Source organism: Amphiura filiformis, chromosome 10 (genome assembly GCF_039555335.1).
Source record: "Amphiura filiformis chromosome 10, Afil_fr2py, whole genome shotgun sequence".
Classification (NCBI taxonomy): Eukaryota; Metazoa; Echinodermata; class Ophiuroidea; order Amphilepidida; family Amphiuridae; genus Amphiura; species Amphiura filiformis.
The window spans coordinates 62735479-62760940 of NC_092637.1; the positions used below are offsets into that span (position 1 = coordinate 62735479).

At 38.6% G+C, this 25462-nt stretch overlaps 1 protein-coding gene across 1 annotated transcript; it reads left to right on the forward strand.

Moving 5' to 3' along the window:
• LOC140163136 (negative elongation factor A-like) lies at positions 1 to 25462 on the forward strand. The gene is made up of 11 exons (XM_072186512.1): positions 1 to 219; positions 2998 to 3169; positions 3687 to 3848; positions 4449 to 4538; positions 5421 to 5545; positions 7421 to 7490; positions 8639 to 8736; positions 16756 to 16867; positions 20061 to 20482; positions 21181 to 21280; positions 22762 to 25462. The coding sequence occupies exons 1-11, from the start codon at positions 7 to 9 to the stop codon at positions 22929 to 22931; spliced, it is 1734 nt and encodes a 577-aa protein (XP_072042613.1). The 5' UTR covers positions 1 to 6; the 3' UTR covers positions 22932 to 25462.

Sequence of the window (25462 nt, forward strand, 5' to 3'; positions counted from 1 at the left end):
TTGAAAATGGCGACCGTAAGGGAAAGTGACACAAGCTTGTGGTTGCACAATAAATTAGGCGATAATGAAGACCTGTGGTCGGGGATCAGCAGCATAAGCACGCAATTGAAAGGAGATGTATTACAGAATATACATGCCTGTTTTCAAGGTTTGCATCCCACGGTAAAGCTGAAAATGTTGATGTCGATTCTGCACATGCCGAGGAGAAATGCTGATGAGGTAAGCTTACAAAAAAAAATGAAGTCATGCATCAAGGACAGGTATCGTACTCGCATTGGACTGTTTTACTCGAGAACGCTAGCTTCGAATTTGCATACGATAGTTACGCATTCGATCAGGCCTCGAAATAAGAAAAAAAATCCAAGGGACCTCCGGACCCTTCATTTTCAAGGGTCCTCACTCCTCACCTCACCGACCCCGGACCTTTCGCGAGTACATGTATTGCCTTTGACATTTCAAGAGAAAGAATTAGCTTTAGCCTATGGCGATCACGGACGGTATATATGTAGATTGTAGAAAAGTGAAAACCCGGGCTGAAAAATTCCATGTGCGAGTGGCTCAGCTCATCACCATAAATCAAGTGAAGTATAGAAAACATATTTATGTAGGTTTCCTTCACCGACCTGTTCTCGAAAAAAATTCAAATTTCTATGTTTTCTTTTAAATATGCATTGTGTTTGGGCCCCGCGAATTTCGCTGACTAGCAAATGTGTTAACTTAGGTTTGCCTGTGATACCTACGTATTATGTGAACCAGATTTTCCAGTGGAACAACAAAACTAGGATTTTCTGCTCTAGTCTTAGTCTTACTTTGCTTGTTTAATTATTACGGACCCGTACTGTAAGAAATTTGCGGGTCCGCGCCTACTTTCACGGGTATTTGACGCAAGGATGCTAGAGTATGTTGCTGTCGTTTTTCGGTCGGCGAGCGTTGACATTTTTTGCACAACACAGGAAAAATTGGTACATTTAGAAAGGCATATTGTATGTGTGGCTCACTCAAGTAATATAGTATTGCTTGCGTGGTAAAGCGAGTCTATCTTGTAACTGTGAAATAATTGTCGGTTTTTACTCTGTTCAAAACGTGACATGTACACCAAATACAGCCCCCGAATTCCCGAAATGGCGGACCTAAACTCCGAAACAGTTTAGGCATGTTGTTAAAAATGCGATCCCCGGCCTTTTTTTTTTAATTGCTTTATATCTTTGGACGAATTTGTAGTAAGTCTCTGTGTCGAAAAATGCCTGGTCTTGCCCGGTACAATCATAGAAATGGCCCCATTGCTTCAGTCCCGTTAATGAATAATCCTTCCGTACTCCAATGGTTCCAACATGGACACCACAATGTATTTTATGATGGTCTCCAACATAGCCAGATTGTGTCGGTCTGACACTCATCGAGATACAAACATGTGATAGCCACATACAGTCTGGTCTGAGACTCATTTTATACTCATGCGCCCCTGTCATACATGTACTTGCATGCCGCTCAAGGTCTTAGACAGCCATTATGTCTGTCTGTCTTTAAGATGGGATAATCTAATTTTAGATGGGCGTAGATTTAATGGATTTTACAGATATATGTGATAGCTCTATTAAAACAGATCTTGATTTTAAGAGTATGTGTCTTATGGTGGGACCCAAAATACTTGGTGGCATTACATTTTCTCTCCTCTAAAGTTCTAATTTAACTTGTTGTCACAAAGCTATTCTTGGTCCAATTTCATAAAGTTTGAGCTCATACAGCTTGATTTTATCTATTTTTCAAATATGTTTTACATAACAATTTGGAATTTATAAGTTTTTTAATTAGCAGTGGCGGTGCTACGGGGGGGGGCATTTTTCATTTTTCTGGCCTCAGTTTGCCCCCCACACTTTTGAGGCAAAAATCACGTAAATTCCCACTTTTTGCGGCAATTTTGAAAAATGTTGCCCCCCCCTGAAATTCACTTTGCCCCACCAATTCCCAAAAAAAAAAAAATTCCTGGCGCCGCCAATGTTAATTAGTGAAAAATATTAAAATGTTAACGAAGATAAACCTGGTGGATAAGTGGTAGAGGAGTATTCTGTCGGTCCGTGTCACGTCACTTCCGGTTGATGATGTTCGAGTGAAAACAAGTCCCTGATTCGATTTTTGTTGATGATTTCTGTCATTGGTGTTATGTAAATTTCGATCGCAAATAGTCAGTGGAATCAAACAACCGTTTCTAAGTCTTAAGAGTGAACGAATCTTACTTGATTTACCGTTTATATACTGCCAAACTTGAAATTAAATTCCATGGTCGAGTGTCGTTTTTTTCCGAAATTGAATGCCACTCCAGCAACATCGCTATGTAGCCTCCTTCACAGCCGGTTTCTGTTGTTCACAACAAACCGTCGCCACATGCAGTTTGGGCCGAGACTAGAGATAGCCGGATGTTCGACCGACAGAATATACATACATGCAATCTCTTGGGCAAATGTTTAGAAGACATGACATCTTTTTGAAATTTGAATTAAATCTTTTCGTTTTTGGGTGAACATTTTTCAAAATTGGTGGGTGGGACTATACTCGAATTTAAAAAAAAAAAAAATAAATAAATATTTTTTCGGTTTTGTAGTGTCCCTGGACCTACATGTAGACCTACATGTAAATGCTAGGATCATTCATGGTTGACCTAAAAAAAAAATTTTGAAATCGTTAATAGAGTATGACATGAATACAAATTATCAATTTTTTTTTTTTTTTTTTAGGTCAACCATGAATGATCCTAGCATTTAGGTCTAGATCCTGGGACTCTCCAAAGCCGAAAAAATAAATAACTTAAAAGAATTTTTTTTTTTTTTTTAATTTTGAAATTTTTCGAAAATTTCACAAATTTATAGCAATTTTTGACAATTTTAAAGACTAAGTAAATCCTTTATAGGCAATTTATAACAATTGTTTTGTACACCTTTGCTGGGATCACAGAATATGCCTTTGAAAACATAATACCATTTTCTTCTTGTTGTTTTGTAGTTTCAGAAAGAGCTGAGTTCAATCCTGCACCAAGCCTTAACCGATTCAGACCAGTGGGTATCTACCATAGCAACCATCTTGCTTCCCTACCCATCTACAGGAAGACTCAATATGGATATAGAGCACTCACATCCATTCTTGGCAGATATACTCAAGGATCTCAGAAAAACTTGTGAGTTTTTTTGTATTTTTTTTTGTGTGTTGAGCATGTAAATGTAATGTACCATATATCAATTTTTAGTGATGGAAATGTAACCAGTTGTTTTTGCATTACATTTTTGGCTGACTTCCATGCTTTGGATCCTAGTGACATAGTTCTTTTCACAGTATCATACATGTATCGCAGATGTTAAGTTAATCGTGGAAAGCGTACAACCATGCATACAAGGGTGATTTGCCAGCACCTGCTGAAGTTGCGGTACCACCATGAAAAAACATTGACTACCAAACTTGAGCTGAACCAAAAGATTCTACAATATAGAATGACAATGAATGTATACATAAAACATGAATACGTTTTGGATTTGGTATATACCAGATCTAGAACTCAATCTTGAACTATTTTCTTCAGGGCAAGCCAATGCTATCATTGCGGTGTATCTGGCATCAGTACATGTGCAAATGTGTAGGCTAGTGCTTTGAGCAACAATAATATGTATATATTATAATAAATGTATTTCCTTTTGCAGTGAGGGAGACAGACAGCAACACACTTCTACCGTTAGAATGCCAATATTTGAATAAGAACGCCCTCACTCAACTGGTTGGTATGCAAGCACCACTTGTTAAGCACTTCGCTCTAAAAAGGAAACCAAAGTCAGCAGCTCTGAGAGCAGAATTATTACAAAAGTGTAAGTATTACAGTATTTTGCACCCTTCACACTGTCCGATTTGGTGCTGTTTACAGCGTAAACAGGAACTGGGTTCTATAATTGAATTTGCTGATTGAATCATGTCATCATTACATCAGCACCTCGTTCGCCAAACAAGCTGTGTAGCATTGTGTCATGCAACAGGCCTGCCCTTGTCTTTTGAAAATTGCTGGCTAGTGACAAATCATTCTCCTCAAAACTTGCCAGGTGAGCTGTAGGCGAGTGATTTTAATCACTTGTATTATTATGTAGGCGAGTGACAAAAAGCTCTCCTCAGCTTCATTTTAGGCAAGTGATGGCGAGTGATCACTCTCACTTGCCTCAAAAGACAAGACCTGATGCAGCTATGACAGTCTAGTGCTGTCGTTTTTACGTATACTTCATGTCACATGTCACCAAAATTACTCCGATGTCGTCAAAGTTGAAAAGTTATTAAATTCGAAGCATGCCAAATTTGGCAGTTTTGCGCACAGCTCTGGCATTTTCTCTTGATCAACTTGATCATAGCTAAGTATGAAGATACTTTCTCTTTCTCTTTCATTCTCATAATTTTTCACGTTTTCTTCTATCTGTCTGTAGCCACAGAAGCAGCTCTCAACAAGAAGCAGTCAGTCCCGAGTACCGTGCCAACAAAGAGCAGAAGTATGGTCAGAAAAATATCTGATGATGGTAAGAAAATAAATTGAAGTGAAATATACAAAGAGATTAGATCCTGACTTTGCAAACATTTGATCAATCCATCCATCAATTATATGTAACCACTTTTCACAACAAGAATTAAGACTGTGGCCCAAGATACACCATTATAAATCACTTAGTAACAAACAGGGACTTGGTAGCACAGAAAAACACACCCTATACATTACCAAAATAAACTGTCACAGCCAGGATCAGCTCCCCCTGATTCACATATGGATAACTGAGTCAATAGACAGTTAGTTCCTTGCCCATTAAAATATCATATGAGCTAAATTATTTGACAAGAAAAAAATTGCCTGCATCGGGTTTTGAAATGACATCGCCACACAATTAGCTAGCTATTATAGTATTCTTTCCAAACAAATACTACCAAATAGTACATTGTAGAAGTAGGGCCAGTATACAAATATTAACTGTCTATGAGTGTGATGGTCGAAATATAGTCACGAGGTGAAAGATGGATTGTTCCATTCCACGAGCCGTTTATATCACTCATGCATAAATTCTATTACTAAAATACATTTTTCATCAAAATAACACCATGTTTTGCCGTGATATACTTCACATTTTGGGGTCCACCCCATAACTAAATCGGCGAGTCAAGAGTCAGCGCTACGGCTTGGCGCAGGCGCACTCTGACAGAGCACATGATGGTAAAGACTATCACACGGAGAGGGTGATAGTAAAAACGATAAATGGTAATCAACCAATGAACTGTCTAGAATTTATGTATGAGTGATATAAAACAAAATATCAGATGATGATAAGACACAAAATGAATAATTTCATGTTAAATGCCACCAAATGTATTCTGTCTCAATTAATTTAAATAATTATTTCTATAATTTTCAGGCCCATTGCGCGGAATCCCCAAGGCAACTCCTGGATTCAGACCGGCGCCCTCTAGTGTCAATAGAAGTATGCCACTGAATCGTAATGCAGCCAGGATAACAGTGAATAGGGAAGGTGGTACCAAGGTGAGTAAGTCGATTGTACACTTGTCTACCCACCAAAAGTGTATGATAATCCTGCAGTTCAATAGTTTCGTCAGAATTTGCTATGGATCTTACAAGCAAATACATAATTGATTTTGATTTAAACTTTTGATCCAAACACAAGGAATTAATTCCTTCCTCGGAATTTTCAGGTGGTACTCCATCTTTCATCAGCGAGTGAGTGACTGTATCAGGTCATGATCTTTTTGACCTTTGACCTGATAACAGACTTGTAGACTCCTGAGAGTTTGAACCGGCCCGTCTTTGTTGAGAGATGGTTGGTTGGCTTTGATGTGAACTGCTTCCTTGACTCCATGTACTGTGCACTCTTTCTAAGTGGGGTGCAAATTGTGATACAACAATAAGCATTCTTAGTCAGTGGGAGTGGTCTAATTCGTAGACACATTTCTGATTGGACAATCGCATGATTTCGGGGCCGTCTATCAGGCCGTAGACAACCCCATGTCATCATGCATCTTGATAATGCGAAACACGCGTGTAGAGGTGCGCCTATGTATCGCTGGGTGCGTGAGACTAGTGCGTAATCATAAGCGATGCTAGCAATACGGCGCAACAGAATACGTGAAGTTGTAAACAAGTTTCGTTCATTTTATAATGAGGGAGTTTTATGACGGTAACTTAGTTTTTGCTTAAAAATTGTTTACAGTTGTTAAAATAATATTTAACTGACTAAGAATGAGAATAACTGATAGGAAGCTTTATTTTGCCTCTCCTCTACCGTGTGATAGGCGACAGGCAGGTCCAATATTTTTATCGTAGTGGATACCGGCTGCCGCGGCATTCACTACTCAAAATATTGGACCTACCTGTCGTCTATCACACGGTAGAGGATAGGCAAAATAAAAATTCCTATCGTTTATTCTCCAAGTCTATTGCAGCCCATACTCTCATTTCCAAATGACTACTAAGGCCGGCGTCGACATGCCTTATGTCGACATAATGTCGACGTCGGCACGTATCCCGACATGTCGACATCAAAAAAAAATTCTAAAAAAAACAAAACATTTTTTTTTTTAATTTTCAAAAATATTTTTGGCCAGAAAAGCAAGTTATAGGCCCAAACTGACTTGTTATTCGACGTCGGTATACGAATTATATCGACATGTCGACATTCAAAACGGTGCTGACGCCAGCCCTAAATTGACTACACTAGCTTTCAGAGACGTATGGCCATCTTTTGCTCTGATCGATGCGTAGCGCGGTTAATGAGCGACATAAGCTGAGCTTGTATGAGCCCGACTAACGCTTTGACATGTAATCAGCCAATCAGAATATCGGTTTGTTGTTATTCTTGTCAGTTGATTGAATCATAACCCCATTTCTGTGTTTATGCTGTGTATGCTCCCAACATGTAAACAAGTGCTGTTCTTCTGTGCCAGCAAATATAGTGTATCTCTTCAAAAGTGGTTTGGAATTTGAATTTGTCAATTCCAAATTATTTTGAGGCCTAATTAATCTCTGCCTATTGGGAGATCTTGATGGATCATGCTGTAGCCAGATGAATCAAAGTGTTCCAAGCGCTTGTGGTCACATGCTCTGCAGCCAACTGATGATGTTCAGCATTGATACTGTCCATATCATATTGGAGATAGATCCATCATTGTGTGACGGCTAAGGACATCTTTTGTGCACAGACATGCAATAGCTGCCTTTTTTTAAACACATACATGTATTGAATGCAATTGACATGAAGCAGCTGTTCAACTAATTCACATAATATGTTTGTGCACTCAAAGGATGACACAACTCATAGCCATGGTTGACACTGTCTGAAGGAGAGATTTATTCTCTTATTCCAACTAATTGATACTCTCTCCATACTTCATTTCTTCATAGATGTTGGATATCACAGAACAGCCAATTGGTGGAGGGTCAAGAGAAGCTAAAAGGAGAAAGAAGCAAGCTGGTGAGTAAAATATAGTAACATACTGTAAGGCTGTCACCAATTCCTGGGTACCATGGGTACCCGTGTTTCTGCCTGTCCTTGGCCTAACCCGGGTCAAAATTCCAGTAACAGGTTAAAAACGATGGACAAAAAGTTATGGGCCCTATAAATTACTTGTTATTCAAGGTTAGAAACCGGAGAAACTGCTACTAAAAATATTTGCCAAGTTTTGAAGGCTTTTTTTTCAGTAGCAGTATTTCTCCGGTTTCTAACCTACAAGTATTTAGGGTCTATAACTTCTTTTTTCTTTTATAATTATTGTAATTTCAAGCGGGTACCTGAATACCAGTCTAATTCATGAATATCTTACACTAAGGATACACCATACACTAAACCTTTAAAAAAACATTTTGTAAGTTGTATCACATAAATGCTGTACATGAAAGGTAATTCAAATATGTGTAAGTAATCAACATTATCAATATCATCAAATTAAAAACTGGACCATGGCCTGATTTTTGAACTATATTAATTTGTTCTAGCTGGTTTTTGATCCTAGAACTCTGTATTTTCATACTGTTTATACTACTAATGCAAAGTGCTCCATGCCAAACCCTAAGGCCTCTTCACACTTGTTCCTACCTACAATGGCCTCAAATTACTCCACAATTCAGCAAAAAGCAACTAAGTATATAGCATACACTCTACACTAGTTTTAGAGAAGTATAGCATTGTATTGCTCTGATTGACATGAGTGCCCTGTTAATTAATGACATACATGGAGCTTTTTGTTCTCTTCAAGAGCGCAGCACTGCGTTGACCAACACTTTGACACGTAATTGGCCAATCAGATTAATGGTTTGTTGTTATGATTGTCCAGCAGATCAGAACCCTACTGCCGTGTCTGTGTACGCTCTCAAAATGTGAACAAGTGCCGTTCTACTCTGCTAAACCACAATAATTCTTCACAGCCATGATCAGTTTCCTAGGTTTCATGCAAGTTACAAACTTGTCTAGGAGAATTCAAGTTAACTCTTGGGTTTATCTGTTTATTTATGGAGAGCAAACTAACCACACTGAAGGGGCTTGAAGGGCCTTACTGGTAAGAGGAGGATTTGCTTCTTAATCACAGTTGGATAACATTTACTGTACCATTCTTTTATATACAGAGCTTGAAGCACAAGAACAAGCTAAGAAGGAAAAGGATGCAGCTCAGGCAGCCACACCGGACTATGCTGCATCACTTATGTCACCTGCTGTAGCTCAGGTAAGGTGTAGGGAAGGTATCCAATGGGATGGTGGGGTGGGGGGGGTGGGCAGGAACAGGCCAAGAAGGAGAAGGAAGCAGCTCAGGCAGCCACACCAGACTATGCTGCATCACTTATGTCACCCGCTGTGGCTCAGGTAAGAATCAGGCAGGTATCCAAGTGGATTCTCATCGGGGTTGTTCCATCTATTACACTTTCCCATTACTCATGTCTGTGACAGTGGACATACTTGTATTTAAATCCTTATTGGTGTCTACAAGGCCTTTCAGTTCCAGTCAATTTTCTCAACACGGAAAATATCAATTTAGCCTTCATCAGGTACTTATTCTATGGCATGTTTTAGGATTTTCCCCATTGAGTGCAACAGTAAGCATCCCCTTCAGAAGAAACCAATGAGAAGAAGTGATCTATCGCAAGTGACATCATCCCCGACAGAATGGTAGGGGCAGAATGTCTCTTTGTGAAAATATAATTAAAAGTGAAATGGGATGGCACAATGTAATCTGTTCTGAAAGAACAAAAAATGATGTTATATCAGCCATTGGAGGGGGGGGGGATTTCCATCTAATCAGAATGTTGTCCTGGCAAGAAACACACATTAATCTGGTTATATATCTAGTAAGGATACATAAATGTGATGAAATTGAGATATAGGCAAGGGAGCAAAAACATAAGAAAGTTCATAACTTTGTAGCCCAGCACATCAGATGGGATTTCAACATCAATAAGTTTAGGTAATAGGTACATCAGAAGCATTGAATTGATTGTAGTAATTAAAATTTCAAAACTTCTGACTTTGGTTTGAGTGGATCAGATTGTGTTACAACATATAGATTGCTTCATTGTTCAGTTGATAAATTGATTGATCAGAATACATTAATATAGCATGAAGGCCATAAAGAACAAAAGTCTGTCTCAAAAACATTTGGTCCAAAAGCTATGTGTTATGCAGTGGAAACAAAAACTATGCGTTTTGCAGGATTTAAAAAAAAATTGGGGCCCATTTTTTTGCCTCTTCACAGCCAAATTGTCCATTTTACAACTAAAAAAAATGGCTGCTCAGGAAGGGCTATGTAGCAAATCCAATTTCACTTACTATGCGTGTAGGTCTCTGAAATCAACCTTCAACCACAGTAGGAGAAGATCACATTTTAGATGCAAGCAAGTTTTTTGGAAAAATACAATTGGAGGAGTAGGTATGGCTTAAAAGGGCATTTCGTGATCCACAGCATTATCCCCCCCACTTTCTCAAACAAAAGTTGAGATTTTTGTATCACTGGAAACCTCTGGCTACATAATGTTTATATACAAAATATTTCTTGCAGATTAATTCGTTTAGCAAAGATCAAAATTTGAATTTCATTGTGGTGCACCAGAACGAAATTACAACACATTGTCTATGGAGCAGTGTATTCACATAATCATGGATAACTCGCAAACGCAAAATCGGAATCAACTGAAATTTTGGGAATAAGCTTTTTTCGTGGATATCTACTGAAAAATGTCATAAAAAGAGGATGCTAGGATCAGGAAATACTCCTTTAAACGGGGATATTGGAATGTCATCTTTCCCTGGGTAAGAAAGTGCTCATGGTCATGATGGTGCTAGGAGCAGACCAACAGTAGACATATCTCTTAGCACCTTAGATCCAAGCCAGACCTCCCTGAGCCAGGAGTGTGGCTTGGGTCTATAGTTCATGGTCAGGGCTAGTAGTAATAGTAGATAAATTGTTCACCAAAAAGTAAAATTCCATAGTCTTTATGTTACTCTTACAAGATTCTTGTCATTTCCAGACATGGTTCAAATAACTGTTGCTTCTATAACTTGAACTTGAAATGGAAACTAGCAAATCATTGTATTCATTTGCTCTCAATATATCTGTATACCAGACATGTATACAAAATATGACCTTCTTGGGGACATACTTTCCAGGGCATGACTGAGGCAGCCTCTGGGCTTGGTCAGTCCAGGGGTCAGTGTTGACCAGCTCCAACTATGTAAACTGTCAATCTTAATTATGTCATGGCCTAGAAGAAACCCCAAATAGTATCTTTTAGACCACAACTTGGCACATCTGGTGTTCCAATATTCCCCTTTAAGTACAACATGAGACCTTATCTGCATGTCTTGACTATAACAACTTGTCCTTATTAATTGCTTGCTGAATTCATTCATTGCGTGATTTCATAACTGTACGAGCTATGAGTTTTAAAAAATTGGACAATACATAGTCCACCTAGGTTTCATTATCATTGAGGTATAGGACTTTTTATTTTTTCAGGGAGCAGCAGGTAGGGTAACTACTTGATTATATTTCTACATGTTCATACTACATACCTGAAAATTGTTAGAAAATTCGCACGAGTCGGTTTTTTTTAAATCACATTTTTGTTCCTAAAATGGGGGTTATAGCGCCCTCAACGGGCACTCTCTCCATAGGGCTACATGTAAAGACCAGTTATAGACAAATGCCCCTAAAATAAAACAGACTCGTACATTTTTCCTCAAATTTTGCATATGATGTAGATTTAAGATCTGGAATGTAATGCAAGTGGTGTCGTTGCTGCTCTTCTAAATTCATTTTTAAAATGTCCGCCCCAGACCAAGTCGAGTCCAATATTTTAAAACTCATAGCGAGACCAATAAATATTGGGCGTAAAGCATTCAATTTTATTGTTATTATGTGTTGGATCCAATATTTTCACACAGTTGCATTTATCAAAACATAATGATAAAAAATATTGGAAGATGTTAGGAATAGGGAATCAGGAGCAAACAAGTATTTTTTGTTTGAGGGCGCTGATCTCGACCTGCAGCATACCGTATCGTTCCGGAATATTTTTCAAAATATTATTATGTTTGTACCATTTTATACATATAAGGAACTTATTAGCTTTTTTGTAAGTACTTCGTGCTATTATTAAGGAACTTTAAATTCATTCTGCTGAAATATTGTCGTCGCAGTATGGACTTATGTATCTTCATGTTTCATCGTAATTGAGTTGTATAGGCTATCGTTATTGCCTAGTACATTGAATTCTGCTCCGTACTCATCATGATATCATTTGTAAACTGTTTGTAACTTCATTATATAACTTGTATTATTTGCTGCAATGAGACCTTTCCTATTTCGATCAGCGCCTATTCGTTCTGGATGGAGAGGTGTGATAAACAACCATTATATGAACAATTCATCAATGAAACTTTCACAATTGATTTTTCCTGCTCGTGGATGTAGAGGTGGTACACATAAGAAAAGGTCTATAGCCACTACAATAACGAACAGAATCCCAAAATGCATTGCACCAAAAACGGTACCTGGCGTTAATAAACAAAATCTTGTCCAAGTTCGCGATGCATTGATCAGAAAACCAATAATGCACCTGGAATTGATTTGCGACATGGGCGCTAGATCCATCAAAGCTAAAAACAAATCAACATCATTATGTGACTATATTATTTCAAATCAGCTTGATATTTTAGCAGTAACTGAGACTTGGTTGACTGGCAGTGATAAAGACAATCGCGCAATTGCTGATATTAAAAACACATTGCCAAATTATGAACTCCATCATATCCACCGTCAACATCGAAGCGGTGGAGGCGTAAGCGTTATTGTCCGAGATGGATTAAAAGTCAGTTTTAATACTACCAGTGATTTCAAGTCTTGTGAATATATGGACATGCGTATCTCATCTGGTTCTACTGCATTCCAACTTGTACTCATTTACCGTCCACAAACAGACACTAAAACAAAAATACATCTTCTTTGTTCTTTGAAGAATTCTCGACGCTCCTTGAGTCCCTGTGTGTTACAGGTTCTGATCACCTACTGTTGACTGGTGATTTCAACTTTCACGTAGATGTCATCGATGATCGTGAAGCATTGCGTTTCCTTGACATACTGGAGACTAACAACTTACAGCAGCATGTCCATGAACCCCACGCACATCGATGGTCACACTCTGGATCTGCTGATTACCAGAAAAGATGACAACTTGGTTAGATCCGTGAATGTTTATAACGGTTTACCATCTGACCACTTCGCCGTCAAGTGCATTGTCAACATAACTCGTCCTGGACTCAGTAGAAAGCGCATTAAATGTCGCCCTGTCCGCAAAATTAACGACACAAAGTTCCGGCAGGATATTCAATTGTCTCTGGACTCTATTGATTCAGCCAGTGATCTTGATGCTTTGGTCAATGGATATCACGACAAGCTGTCTGAGATCCTTGACAAGCGCAGCGTTAGAAAAGAACGAACTGTTGTGTTGCGCCCACACGCACCTTGGTATACAGAATCACTCAGATTAGCCAAGCAGGAAAGAAGGCGTCGAGAGCGGAAGTGGTTAAAATCTGGACTAACTGTCGACAAAGAGTTATTTAAGGAACAGTGTGAAGAATACAAAGAACTTCTTACTAAGTCCAAGACTGAATTTCACAGTAATGAGGTCGCAGATGCCAATCAGCGTGACCTTTTCGCGTGATTGATAAACTTACTTCTCCAAAAGCTTCACGCACTCTTCCGAGCACGAGAGCCCAGAAGACTTGGCTAACTTGTTTGCCACGTTCTTCAGCGATAAAATAAAGAACCTGCAGAACCGACTTAACACCACCACTTTGCCATCAATACCTGTGCAAGCTATCAGGACGTGTACTGCATCTTTTGGTGAATTCGCTGAGGTCTCAGAGGATGAAGTTCTGAAAGCAATAAGATCTGCTTCAATTACATCTTGCCCTTTGGATCCACTACCAGTTAGCACCTTCAAATCCTGCCTTGGTGAGCTACTTCCTCTCATAACTAAGACAGTCAATGAGTCGTTGACATCTGGAAAGTTTCCTACATCACTGAAACACGCATACGTATCATTCCGCTGTTGAAGAAACCAAATCTGGACATCAATAATTTCTCCAACTATCGTCCGATATCAAACCTTGCTTTCCTGGGAAAGGTCATTGAGAGGTTTGCTGTGCAACAACTGCAAGCGTATCTTAGTGAATACAAACTCTATCGTCAACACAGTCTGCATATAGGCGTTTCATAGTGTGGAGACAGCCATTGTCAAAGTACAAAATGACATCTTGGCTGCCCTAGACAAGCGAAAGGAAGCTCTCTTGGTGCTGCTTGACTTCAGCGCAGCTTTTGATCTTATAGACCACAAGCATCTGCTTGATCGGCTTGCTACTGCGTTACGGTGTAAAAGATAGAGCACTAGAATGGTTTGCTTCATACCTCAGCGGAAGAACGCAATCTGTCGTCGTACAGGAAGTATCATCTGACCCTGTTGCCTTAGAATGTGGTGTTCCGCAGGGATCGGTTCTTGAGGGCCATTGGCTTTCACCCTTTTAGTGCTCCGCTACAGGATATCATTGAATCTCATGGCATCGACTCTGTTATCTACGCCGATGATACGCAATTATTCCTGACGTTTAAGCCTGAAGATCGCATGCAAGCCATTGCGAGAATCGAGGCTTGTATCTCTGATATACGATCGTGGTGCCAGTTGAACAGGTTAGTCTTGAATGATAGTAAGACTGAGCTAATTTACTGCTCTTCTAAGTTCAGCAAATCATCTTGGGAGCCGTCAATAAAGATCGGGATGCTACGATTCTCCCTTCGCCTTGTGCCAGGAATCTCGGCGTCATCATGGATTCAACTCTTTGTATGAGAGATCATGTAACCAATGTGTGTAAAAGAGCTCTTACTGGTATAAGAAAGATTGGGCAAATACGTAGCTATCTTACAGAGGATGCCACCGTGAAGTTAGTCCACGCTTTTGTGACATCAAGGCTGGATTCATGCAATTCGCTTTTGTTTGGATTACCAGATCATGAAATACACAAAGTACAGATGGTACAGAATACAGCGGCTCGCCTAGTTCTTGGCGTTCAGCGACGTGAACATATTACACCTTCGCTCAAAAAGCTCCATTGGCTGCCAATTCAACAAAGAGCTACTTATAAGATCTTACTACTCGCATACAAAGCCCTGAATGGTATGGCACCTGAATTTATTTCAAATCTTGTTCAGTTGTATACACCTACCAGAGTTCTGAGATCTTCATCGGAGTATCGCTTGATTCTACCATCTTCAGCAACTAAATTCTACGGTGACAGATCATTTGCCTCACGCAGCGGCTAGTTTATGGAACAATCTTCCAATCCATGTTAAACGAGCATCCTCTCTCACCATCTTTAAATCATATCTGAAAACGCACCTCTTCATTCAGCACTTCGGCCAAGATGTGTAAATGTGTTCATATTTACCTGCCATGCCAGATTGTTGTTGTTATATTTTATGTTGCAATTTTATAGGGTGATGTTCTGGAACCTCTCCCCTCAGTCTTTTCATGGCTGTTTTTTATACATGTTTCATCGAGATGAAAATCTTCGCAGTGCAATATATTATTTTAATGTGTTTGATGCTATAAATATTTGACTGCAGGGTGATGTTCTGGAACCTCTCCCTCTAGATGTGTGTTGCAGATCGGAGGAGTGCATCGTAGGGCACGTGTGTGGTTTGCGGGGGACTCTAGTTTTGTATGTTATTTCGCAATGTTATTTGGCTGTAGGGTGATGTTCTGGAACCTCGCCCCTCAGCCCTGTGTAGTGTGCACATAATGTTTTCATCAGAATGCTGCAATATGATCAGGTTGCCATACCATCTCCGCGGTGCAAATTCTTTGCTCATATTTTTGTTGTTGTGTGAAATATATTGACTGCAGGGTGAAGTTCTGGAACCTCTCCCCTCAGTCCAGGGCTCTCATCATTATTGTTTTTATCTGATCTTCTATCATTTGAAATCGTCACAACAATATCATTGACTTTGTATATGAACAGTAATTTTCGTGTATTAATGTTGTCAATTATTTTTTGCTGTGTGGAACCTTTCAGATTTAATTTGTAATTTTATGTTCATGAACACCGTAACAGGGAATTTGCTGTTATTTAAAAAATTCGTTGTTCTTGCTCACAAATGTTTCCTGTGTCTTTAAATTTCTTGATGTTATTTACTGTTGCCATATGTTGTATTAATCAAAAGAGAAAAATTAGTGTGTAATATCCACTTAGAATAATTTTGTGCAATCCCGTGCTGCATTGGTGTGTCGTTTATGTTTTGCTCACTTTGTGATCCATTAAAGATCACACGCGACACACTGTGCGGCATGGACCTAAATAATTGTTTTTGTATTTTCATTGCTGTATATTTCACATGTTAATCTGTCCTTATTTTGCTCGCCACTGATGTGGACTTTCACACATCTTTATAACTGTGCAATATACATCAACTTTTTTACCTCAGTCATTTTTATATAGCTGGTTTGTATTTTAATTATGTATATTAGATATTGCTGCCATGTGTTTATGCTCTTAGCGCTATGAAAACCAGTTTTTACTATGTTTTGCATGCAAGTAATTAATTTTATTTGATTCAGTTGATTTTGTTGTTTTTTGTATAGGTTAAATTTATGATCTTCCTCTGTCAAAGCCTACTATGCGTATTCCACGTTTGTTGTTTTGTTCTTTTGTGCTTTAAAGCACTCCATTTTGTGCAATATGCATTGTATGTTTTCCAATTTCTTGCCTCTTGCACTGGTGCCTATTTCACATTTCCATTTTTTTGCTGCTTCTGCGTGTGCCTTTTTTTTTATTTGCTCCTTGTGTGAAATATGCATCTTGTGTTCTTTTGGCTTTGATTTTGTTGTATATTTCACATGCTACTGTCCCCCTTTGCTCGCCTCTGACGTAACTGTGCAATATACATCAACTTATTTTCTTTGTTAATTTTAAAATGTTAGTTCGTATCTTAATGCTGTATATTTAAATATTGTTGCAATGTACGTATTTATGCTTTTATGTATGCTTTGTAAAGCGCATTGAGATTTGTTTGTAATGCGCTATATAAGAATAAATAAAATTATTATTATTATTATTATTTGTTTATTTGTTTGTATTGAATTTGAGGGTCAAATAAACACATTTTATTACCAGTTATGTTGTCTTTTGTTCATTATAGGCCCCAGCTGCCGCTACTACAACAGTACCTACAGAGCCAGTAGAACCATCATATGCACCCAGTGTCACCATAGCAACCCCAGCTGCACCAGCTCCTATGCTAAGTAATATTGGTAAGACTTGTAACTTAACACAGAAATTGCACCAACCTTCCAATCTTTGTAATACTTTGATCTAGGGGTCAAGATAAAAAAACAACCAGGGGCTATTTTATTTGTAAATATCCCACATTAATTATTTAGAATTAAGTTAAGGTTCACATAGGGTTATGGCTCCCTCAGCCATCCAAAATGAAAGACAAAATGAAGCCATTTGGTGCACCATTTTTTCACTATTATTGGTTTGATGATGCATGAGATTTTACTACTTTGGCAGACTTTGATGTGCGATTTACTACCTTGGCGTGAGATTCTACTACCTTGGCGTGAGAAAGTACCCAAATAAGTGTCACCCTCAATGTGTGAGAGTTGACAGCCCTGGTGTATCAATAGTCCAGATTATTCCAATATTAAAGTGTACTAACCCCATGCAAGACCTCAGAACAATATATTCTCAGTAAACTCTTTAGGCCTGTCTATTACCAGTACTGATCAAAGTAACATTCATATACACCGGGGCAGAGAGCGATTTATTTGCTCCTATATCCTACACAATCCCACCCCACCCCACCCCACCCAAAAATATATAACTGGGGGAAAAATATATTATTGAAGCACTAATATTTTTAAGCAACTTTATATTGGAAGACAAAATAGCATGCCAAGCAATTCCTAAAAGTTGACAGCCCTGGATTAAGACAAACAGGGAAGATGGATATGTAGCCTGATGAGTCGGTTCTGTATTCCCCAGTCAAAACATGAAACAGTTGTGTTTGGTATTGAGCCATTCTTTACATTGAGGCCAGTGTATAGAGGAGAAATAGGGTAAACTTTTTCCCGAGGTACTGGCTATAGGCCTTCCAGGTTCGGGGTGATAGGCTTCAGTACCGAGGGAAATTAGTTGCCCTATTTCCCCGATATTAACCATTGTATTTATTTTATTACACCAAACTTTGGCTATGGGGATGAGGTTGTCATGTAGATAGGGAAAATTATCGCACAGTGAAATAGGTTGTGTTGTTGCAATTGACCAATAGAGTGGCATGATTTGCTCATGAATATTGATGAAGTTTAATAATATACAAATATTGAATGCTTATAAGTACAATGGTAAGAATATTTCCATGAGGTGAAATACGGCTTGTCACAATAAAAAATGGCCGGAAAAAAATATCAGACTATATTCACTGGGCTTATATTAAACTCTGAACCCTCATCACAATATTACATTCCAAAGAATGTAGTCTAGTTGAATTCCATACACCCCCTATTGGGCTATTCCATTTAAAATCCACACTACCCTTGTGGAAGATTTAGATAAAGTCTTCTACAGAGGGAGTATAATTTTCAAATAGAATGGGGAATTGGGTAACTTCCATTTGAAATACTCATTCCAGTTGTGGAAGATATAGACCACTTTACATTATTGTTTATCAACAAAGGCGAGGGATTGGTCTGTCGATATGCCCAAACGAACCGCTTCACTGTTCAATGGCTTTCTTGTACTATATGTGGTGGGAGATTTAAAATACACACGCCCTGAACAGACTACAATGCGCACCCACACTGCAGGGCAAAGAACAATGGAAAGTACCATAATGCGTGCGCATACTGCCGGGCAATGACGTCACATGTCAAGTGGTCTATAGGTAGAGCCATAATACAGGGGGAGTATGAGTTTCAAAATGACTAACCCTGACCAATTACATTTGAAAAACATACTCCCCCTGTGTAAGATATTTCCAAAATCTTCCACAGGGGGAGTGTGTGTTTCAAGTGGAATAGTGTTTCAAAATGGAGTTTGAAATTCACACCCCCTGTATGGGAGATTAAGGTTATGTCTTCTATAAGGGTATATGTGACCCCTCGGCACAACTGAGCCCGGATGTCGCCAGTGCCACTATTGAGATATGCTCCATCGAACTTAACAATAATCAATAGGAAACAAAGGATTTATTGACTGTTTTATTGATTTTTCACTACTTAAATGTCAAGTACTATACATCATTTTAAAGCTAATTTCAAGCAGAATATTTTGGTTGAATATCTCAAAAACGATGATTGGCGACTTCAGGGCTCAGTTGTGCCGAGGGGTCACATATGGAGTCCAATGTCCCTATTTCATGACAGGTATCAACAAGAGACTCCCTGAAAAAAGACAACAATATTAGTGTGATCACATATCACACAACTGGTTGAAACACTCTCACCTTATTACCTTTTTATAAAAAATATTCTTGATGTCTTCATTTACGTAGTCTTGATTCAAGCCCTTATCCACCCGGGGCCACATACTGTATGTTACGTGTGTAAGTAACAGCCAATGATGGTGATCTAGCAACTGGGTGCTCAAGTATACGGTCTTGATCAACCTGTATTAAATCTCTGACATTCCAGATTTTATATAGACTACCATATATATAAAATAATGAGATGCCGCTGAATATTCATGACTTTAGCCAACCAATATTGTTTGTCATTTATTGTTTGAAACGTAAACACTTGTAAACAGACAGCTGTTTCGTATTGGAAAAACACAACCTTCTCGACCGCAAGATTGACAGCAAATGGGCGATCTGATCATTGTATAACCACCAATGAAAACAGCGTATTTTGTCAGTGCATTGGGTCATTTACATACAAAGATAATAAGCTAAGGCAATAGAAACAAATTCGTTCGATCTTTCGATCGACCATCGATGCTTGGTCGATCCTTATTATTTATGAAATCAATTAATATACTATTGTTAATTGTGATAAAATAGTAATTTGTGCCTTTAGTGATATTGTCCAATACAAATTTATCGTTAATTCTGATTAATTAGTTGATAGTTCATTAATAACACGCATCGAAGCAGCATCGACGGTCGATCCAAAGATCGAACTAATTTGTTTCTGGCGCCTAAACAAGTTGTACAAGTGGGTCCCCAATCGCGGTTTGTATTGAAAATCATGAAGATTAAACTGACAGTGGCATGCGCTTCACTTGCCAATGATGGTGCAAAGAATAAATGATCAGTGCAGAAATTTAGTTGATTTGATTGGCCGTATATTAAGAGGCCGGGGCTTGAGGAAATTAGCTGGCCATAGTATATTGAGACCGTCTTGAACAAGACTATCATTTACGAAGATAAAATATGGAAAACTTCTGAGCAATGTGATGAGTTTCATGACTCTTATTATTATGTTATTCTTGTACAATTTGCAGCTCAGCAGCCAGTAGTCAACCCATCACCTGCTACCATGGCAGCCAGAGAGAACCTCCAACAACAGCTCCAACAATCCCTCCAACAAACCCTCCAATCTCAATTCACACAACCTAACCCACCCACCCAACAACAACCACCCACACCCACCCCTACTGTAGTAACCACCCCTACCCTACCTCAGCCTTCATTACAGCCTCCACCACCATACCCACAACCAACTGTTCCTGGGTTGATGTCGTCAATACCAGGATTTTTGAATACAATAGCGCCCTCGGGAGCCAGGCCGAATGTTGGAGTGACGGTTACCCCATCTGCGAATGTTGTTACTGCAGGTGGCAATGCGGTAGTCGCCAACCAAGTAGCAGCAGGTGCGGGTGCCGCTGCAGGAGGGACGGCACCTAAGAAAGGATTGTCACTTACGGTAAGAAACATAGAGTCTGTCTCATCTCAAGTTGAGAATAATGCCATGATGGATTTCTCAATGGAAGATCCAAATCTTGAGCACTAACAAAATCTTCAGACAAATAGCTGAGTTATGCATGAATTCTGGTGTTTCTAACTCACCATTTGTAACATTTCAAATTGCAAAAGTTACCCCAAGATCTTTGTTATGATAGTCAATGTCAATGGCATTATTACCGCAGGTAGCATACTAGCATTATTACCGCAGGTAGCATTATTACCGCAGTTAGCATTACTACCGCAGGTGCACATGCTAATAGAGACATGATTTAGGCAAAAAGTTCAATTTCGCTGAAATTGAATTAGACAACTATCATATAGCAGAGTGACACTATAGGAGAAGGTAACAAATTTGGTTGCTTCCTGTTCTTTTATTAGAGTCCAAGTATAATTATGTAAAAAAATTGCCATATGAAAAGTATCAAATTGGTGTCAGAATTAATCTAATAATTCCAACAAAGGAAGAGGCTTACACATCATACACTGGAACATAGAAAAATTCAAATGTTACAAACTAGTACACATGCAAGATCAAATTGATGATTCTCTTTAATCGTTGGGCTTGCAATATCTTTTAATTATTATCCAGTGGATATTAAGTTTGGGAAAAAAAGTATTTTCGTAATATTTAACACACAATTTTTTTCTTTGCTACAGAGAGAACAAATGCTTGCAGCACAAGAAATGTTCAGACAATCCAACAAAGTCACACGTCCAGAGAAAGCACTCATTCTGGGTTTCATGGCAGGAGCTAGAGGTAAAAGTCACTCTTTGTGTTTGGTTGTCTGTTTTGTTGTATTTTCCTAGCGACAAAAAACTGGCAAAGTGCAGCGCATGTTTGTATATCATGGTATTCAGAAACTATGCTTATATACCACAGAATAAAAATCAGAGAATCAAGGCTCCAGATACCGCCACATGTAATAGCGCGGTCAGTTATGGGAAAAATTGGGGTGTTCGAAAACATTTCTGCGTGATGATCATGCTGTAGCACATTGCGTCACTCCTGTAATGCAGTCACAGGGCGTTGCACCATGAAGTAGGTCTAGTATCGCGGACAAGCACTGATTAGTTTCGGTTGCATTTTGAGCAAAACACAAATACCCCGAATTTTGTCCCCATGCTGGTATCAAGAAGGCACCGTTGTGTCCTGGTTCTCTGATGTAATTCTGTGGTAAATACATGTATGACATACTAGGTGAAGCTTATGTAATCATTCTGCAATAAAATAAAGCTATGGATATAATAATCTTGACTCTCATGCATGATAATGAGATCAGCCTGGCCCAGCAGTTGAGTTTTTGACTTTGGTACAAGATATGAGGTCTGAGATTAAATTCTTGGTGAAGGCAAATATCAAAGTTATCTGCTCTCTCCATAACTGCATTTGCATTGTGGGGCATATGCAGTAATGATATAGATCTCTCAGCCAGTTCCGATCAGGGTAACGCCTGGCTGCATGTACACCATACCCTGGTCATCATGGGAGAATGGCTTAACATTGAATGTTGGCCACATTAAGGCTATTTTAAACTGTTGTGATTTGGTAGTTCACAGCATCTTGCAAATGGTAGTGAGCTTAGGCAAAAATTGCATGGATCATTTTATAGAGTGTGTAGCAGAATTCAAATATCACATATATAGTTTTGTAGGTCCTGTGGTTCTTGAGTTATGTTGTAAAGAGGGCCGAAACAACACTTTTGTAATATGTACAAAAACTCATTAACGTCAAGAAATCAAGATATTGATAAAAAAATTTACGCTGCTTCAACCAACAATACATTGTGTAACCTTAATGTGGGCTTTTACTAGTTATATACAAAGCATAAGAAATTTGCGCACAGTGAGCTCAAGATTGGGATCATTCATTGTTTATTCAATTGTAAAAGGTTCTTTCTCCAGATTTAATAAACTGAAACTCACTCTTAAATATTGCAATTCCTGTCAGGAATGTTGTTTACTTTGGTCTGTGTTTCTAGATGTTTTTAGCACTGGCAACCATTTTCTGGCTTTGATGGTGTCGCCAAACATGCCAAACTATTGCCAATTATTTATGAGGTGGTCATAATGTCGTTGAAATATTAGTGAGTGAGTATCAGTTGATTGGATTTTAAAAAAAGAACATTTTACAATTGAGAGAATTCTTTATAATTTGCATAATAATATCAAGAATGTGAAGTTTATGAACATGGTAAAGTGCATTGATTACATAATTTTGCTGTCTTTTGTTATCAACAGAAAACCCATGTCCACAGCAAGGCAACATCGTCACCATTCGACTCAGCGAGAATAGTGAGGTTGTTGACAAGGGAGAAGGCAATGTTGAAGAAATGTTGGTTGATACATACTTTGAAATGAATTATGCTACTGGGGAATGGAGGCGGTATAAAAAATACAAACCTATGTAGAATAAGGCAATAGAAACAAATTAGTTTGATCTTTAATTCTATTGACCATCGATGCTTGGTCGATAATTATCATTAATGAAATCAATTAAATGACTATTGTTAATTGTGATAACATATGATTCTTTGTCTGTATTGACAATGACCAATATAGATTTAGTATTAATTTTGATTAATTAGTCGTTAGTTCATTAATAACAAGCATCGAAGCAGCATCGAATGTTGATCCAAAGATCGAACAAATTTGTTTCTGGTGCCTAATAACAGATATGTACTGTGTTTATGCTGGTTTTGTACTATAATGCTGCTTGCCCCTTAGTGGCGTGACGCATGTGTATTGCAGACAAATGGACACAATCAAGGCTTCTGATTGGCTGATACGTCTTGTTGTAGCGGAAAGCGGCTTGAAAGTATGACAGGGGCATTAAAGATTGCACCACCGCTGGGAAAAACCCCAGCATATGGTATATATAACACTGTCATCAAGGTCAGCGTGAGTGAAGGAATCGTTGAAGAATTACTGATTGATACAAACTCTGAAATGAATTACCACTTTGAAATGAAGCAGGTATAAAAATCGAAACCTATGGGGAGATCCTTAGGCCTATTTGACCCTATAATATTGTGGAAATTAAATATAATTGATTAAAATTTACCATCTCGGATATATGGAGATGGTGGCGACCTCTTTTTTTTCAGAAAAAAAATAAGACGGCTTGAAGCATAAACCTCTTGTGCTTTTTCAAATCAGTACATGTTATAGCCAAGAACAAAGTACATTGCAGAAATTTAATGTAGTACTGCAAACCTGATCACATGCAGAACATGTAAAGTCTACAAATATGATAATTTCAGAAATATCTGTTATCCTTGGCTTTGAACATTACAATGCTACACAGTCAGTGTACAAGTGACTAATTTGAAAAGTACTTAGGGCCCATACCTAAATACCAGTGCACAGCCTTCCCCAGCTGGGCCAAGGAGTCCCTCAATCAATGGAGCTTAAGCATTGTGGCTGCAGTAAGCTACAGTAGGCTTAGCTGAGGAAGGCTGCACACTGGTAAACAGGTATGGGCCCTTAATCCTATAGCCTGAGTACTACAAAATACTATACAAAAAGCTCTTTTTTGCCAACAAGTGTTTCCTGGTTCAGGCTAGTTGACAGAACAGGAGCCATATTCGGTTTCACTGGAGGCAAATGGCTCCTGGCTCTTGCTTCATCTCAACCTTGCTTGGTAAATAAAATTTCATGTGTCCTAAAGTTGTAATATTTCTGATTTCTACCCTCATGCAAGTAATTAGGTTGTATGTATAGACAAATCCGATTCCATGCATTCCTACACCTCAATGGCAGCCATTGAAGTGAGCCATCTCACCTGAAATGTGAAATGATGCAAGTTTTTGTGGGAATTTTAAACTGTGTTCTATCACCCGTGTGACAAAAGGATTCTGAAAGTTTACAATGCAATACAATATAAGGTTGAATTTGAAGCAACACTTTTCCACCCAATTGAGCAGTTACCACACCAGTTTGGTGCGGATGGCCCCAGTAATGGCGAAATGAATTCTGACCATCATTTGGGTCGTCGGATTAATTTATACTGAATTTGAGACAGATTTAAATCTACAGGGTCCATCTCAAAATATTTACTATTTTAAATAATTATTGTTAACAAGAAGAAAAGGGATATTGAAATATTTTGTCATTTGATAGTGGTGTGTACATAGCATAGTATCAACCAATTCAATATTTATGATTGATAGAGTTCTTGCTTTAAAGTGACAGTTAACTGGAGCATATCAAAATTCCCCTGGATAAATTTCTATACCTCATGCAATATGTCAAGTACACCACACATAGAGGAAAACAAGTGGCCCAACTAGAATCTATCTTTGGATGCTGATACTTAGAGCCGCAGATTGCTATTTCTTGTTTCCCAGGAAAATGGCAAGAGCAACATGCATGAGTAGTTGTAAATTCCAACTTAATTATAGTCTTACAATTAGGTTTTGATTTTTACTGAGGTGACCCAATTTGTCCTACAATAGGCTACGTACTAGCACTATTAAAAATGGCATGTTTTATACCACAACTTTTCACATCTGGTATTCATTCTGTGGCTTCAAATAGGATGGAATAAAAAGTCACCATTTTCCACTTACACATGCGTCTGGTAAACAAGTCCGATGTATACTCCACTTCGCGACCGCGATTTCGCAGGCTGCGAAGTAATTTGAGCTGAAATGTTACGGCTGCCTTGAAGGAATTTCCTTCAGGAGCAGGTTTCTTAACTTCGCGGAGAGTTGGATTTTGTTCAACTTTTGGGGGTAGGCCAGCAAAGTTTCTATATGAAAGCACAGAGCGGGCAACAATTCTTCGCGATACTCGGCGATATTTTGATGAAGTATACATGAATGCCTTCGCGCGAAGCTGCGAATTAATTTTTTCATCACAGCTTCTCGCGAAGTGGCGAAGTGGAGTATACATCGGACTTAACAGTAATTGAGATAAACGCTGTACTAGAAATACCAAA

Bases quoted from the DNA above. Each gene is read 5' to 3' on its own strand.
- LOC140163136 (XM_072186512.1), top strand. From the start codon at position 7: ATGGCGACCGTAAGGGAAAGTGACACAAGCTTGTGGTTGCACAATAAA. The intron at 5,546-7,420 runs GTGAGTAAGTCG...ATTTCTTCATAG, and splicing joins ATAGGGAAGGTGGTACCAAG to ATGTTGGATATCACAGAACA. The intron at 7,491-8,638 runs GTGAGTAAAATA...TTTTATATACAG, and splicing joins AAGGAGAAAGAAGCAAGCTG to AGCTTGAAGCACAAGAACAA.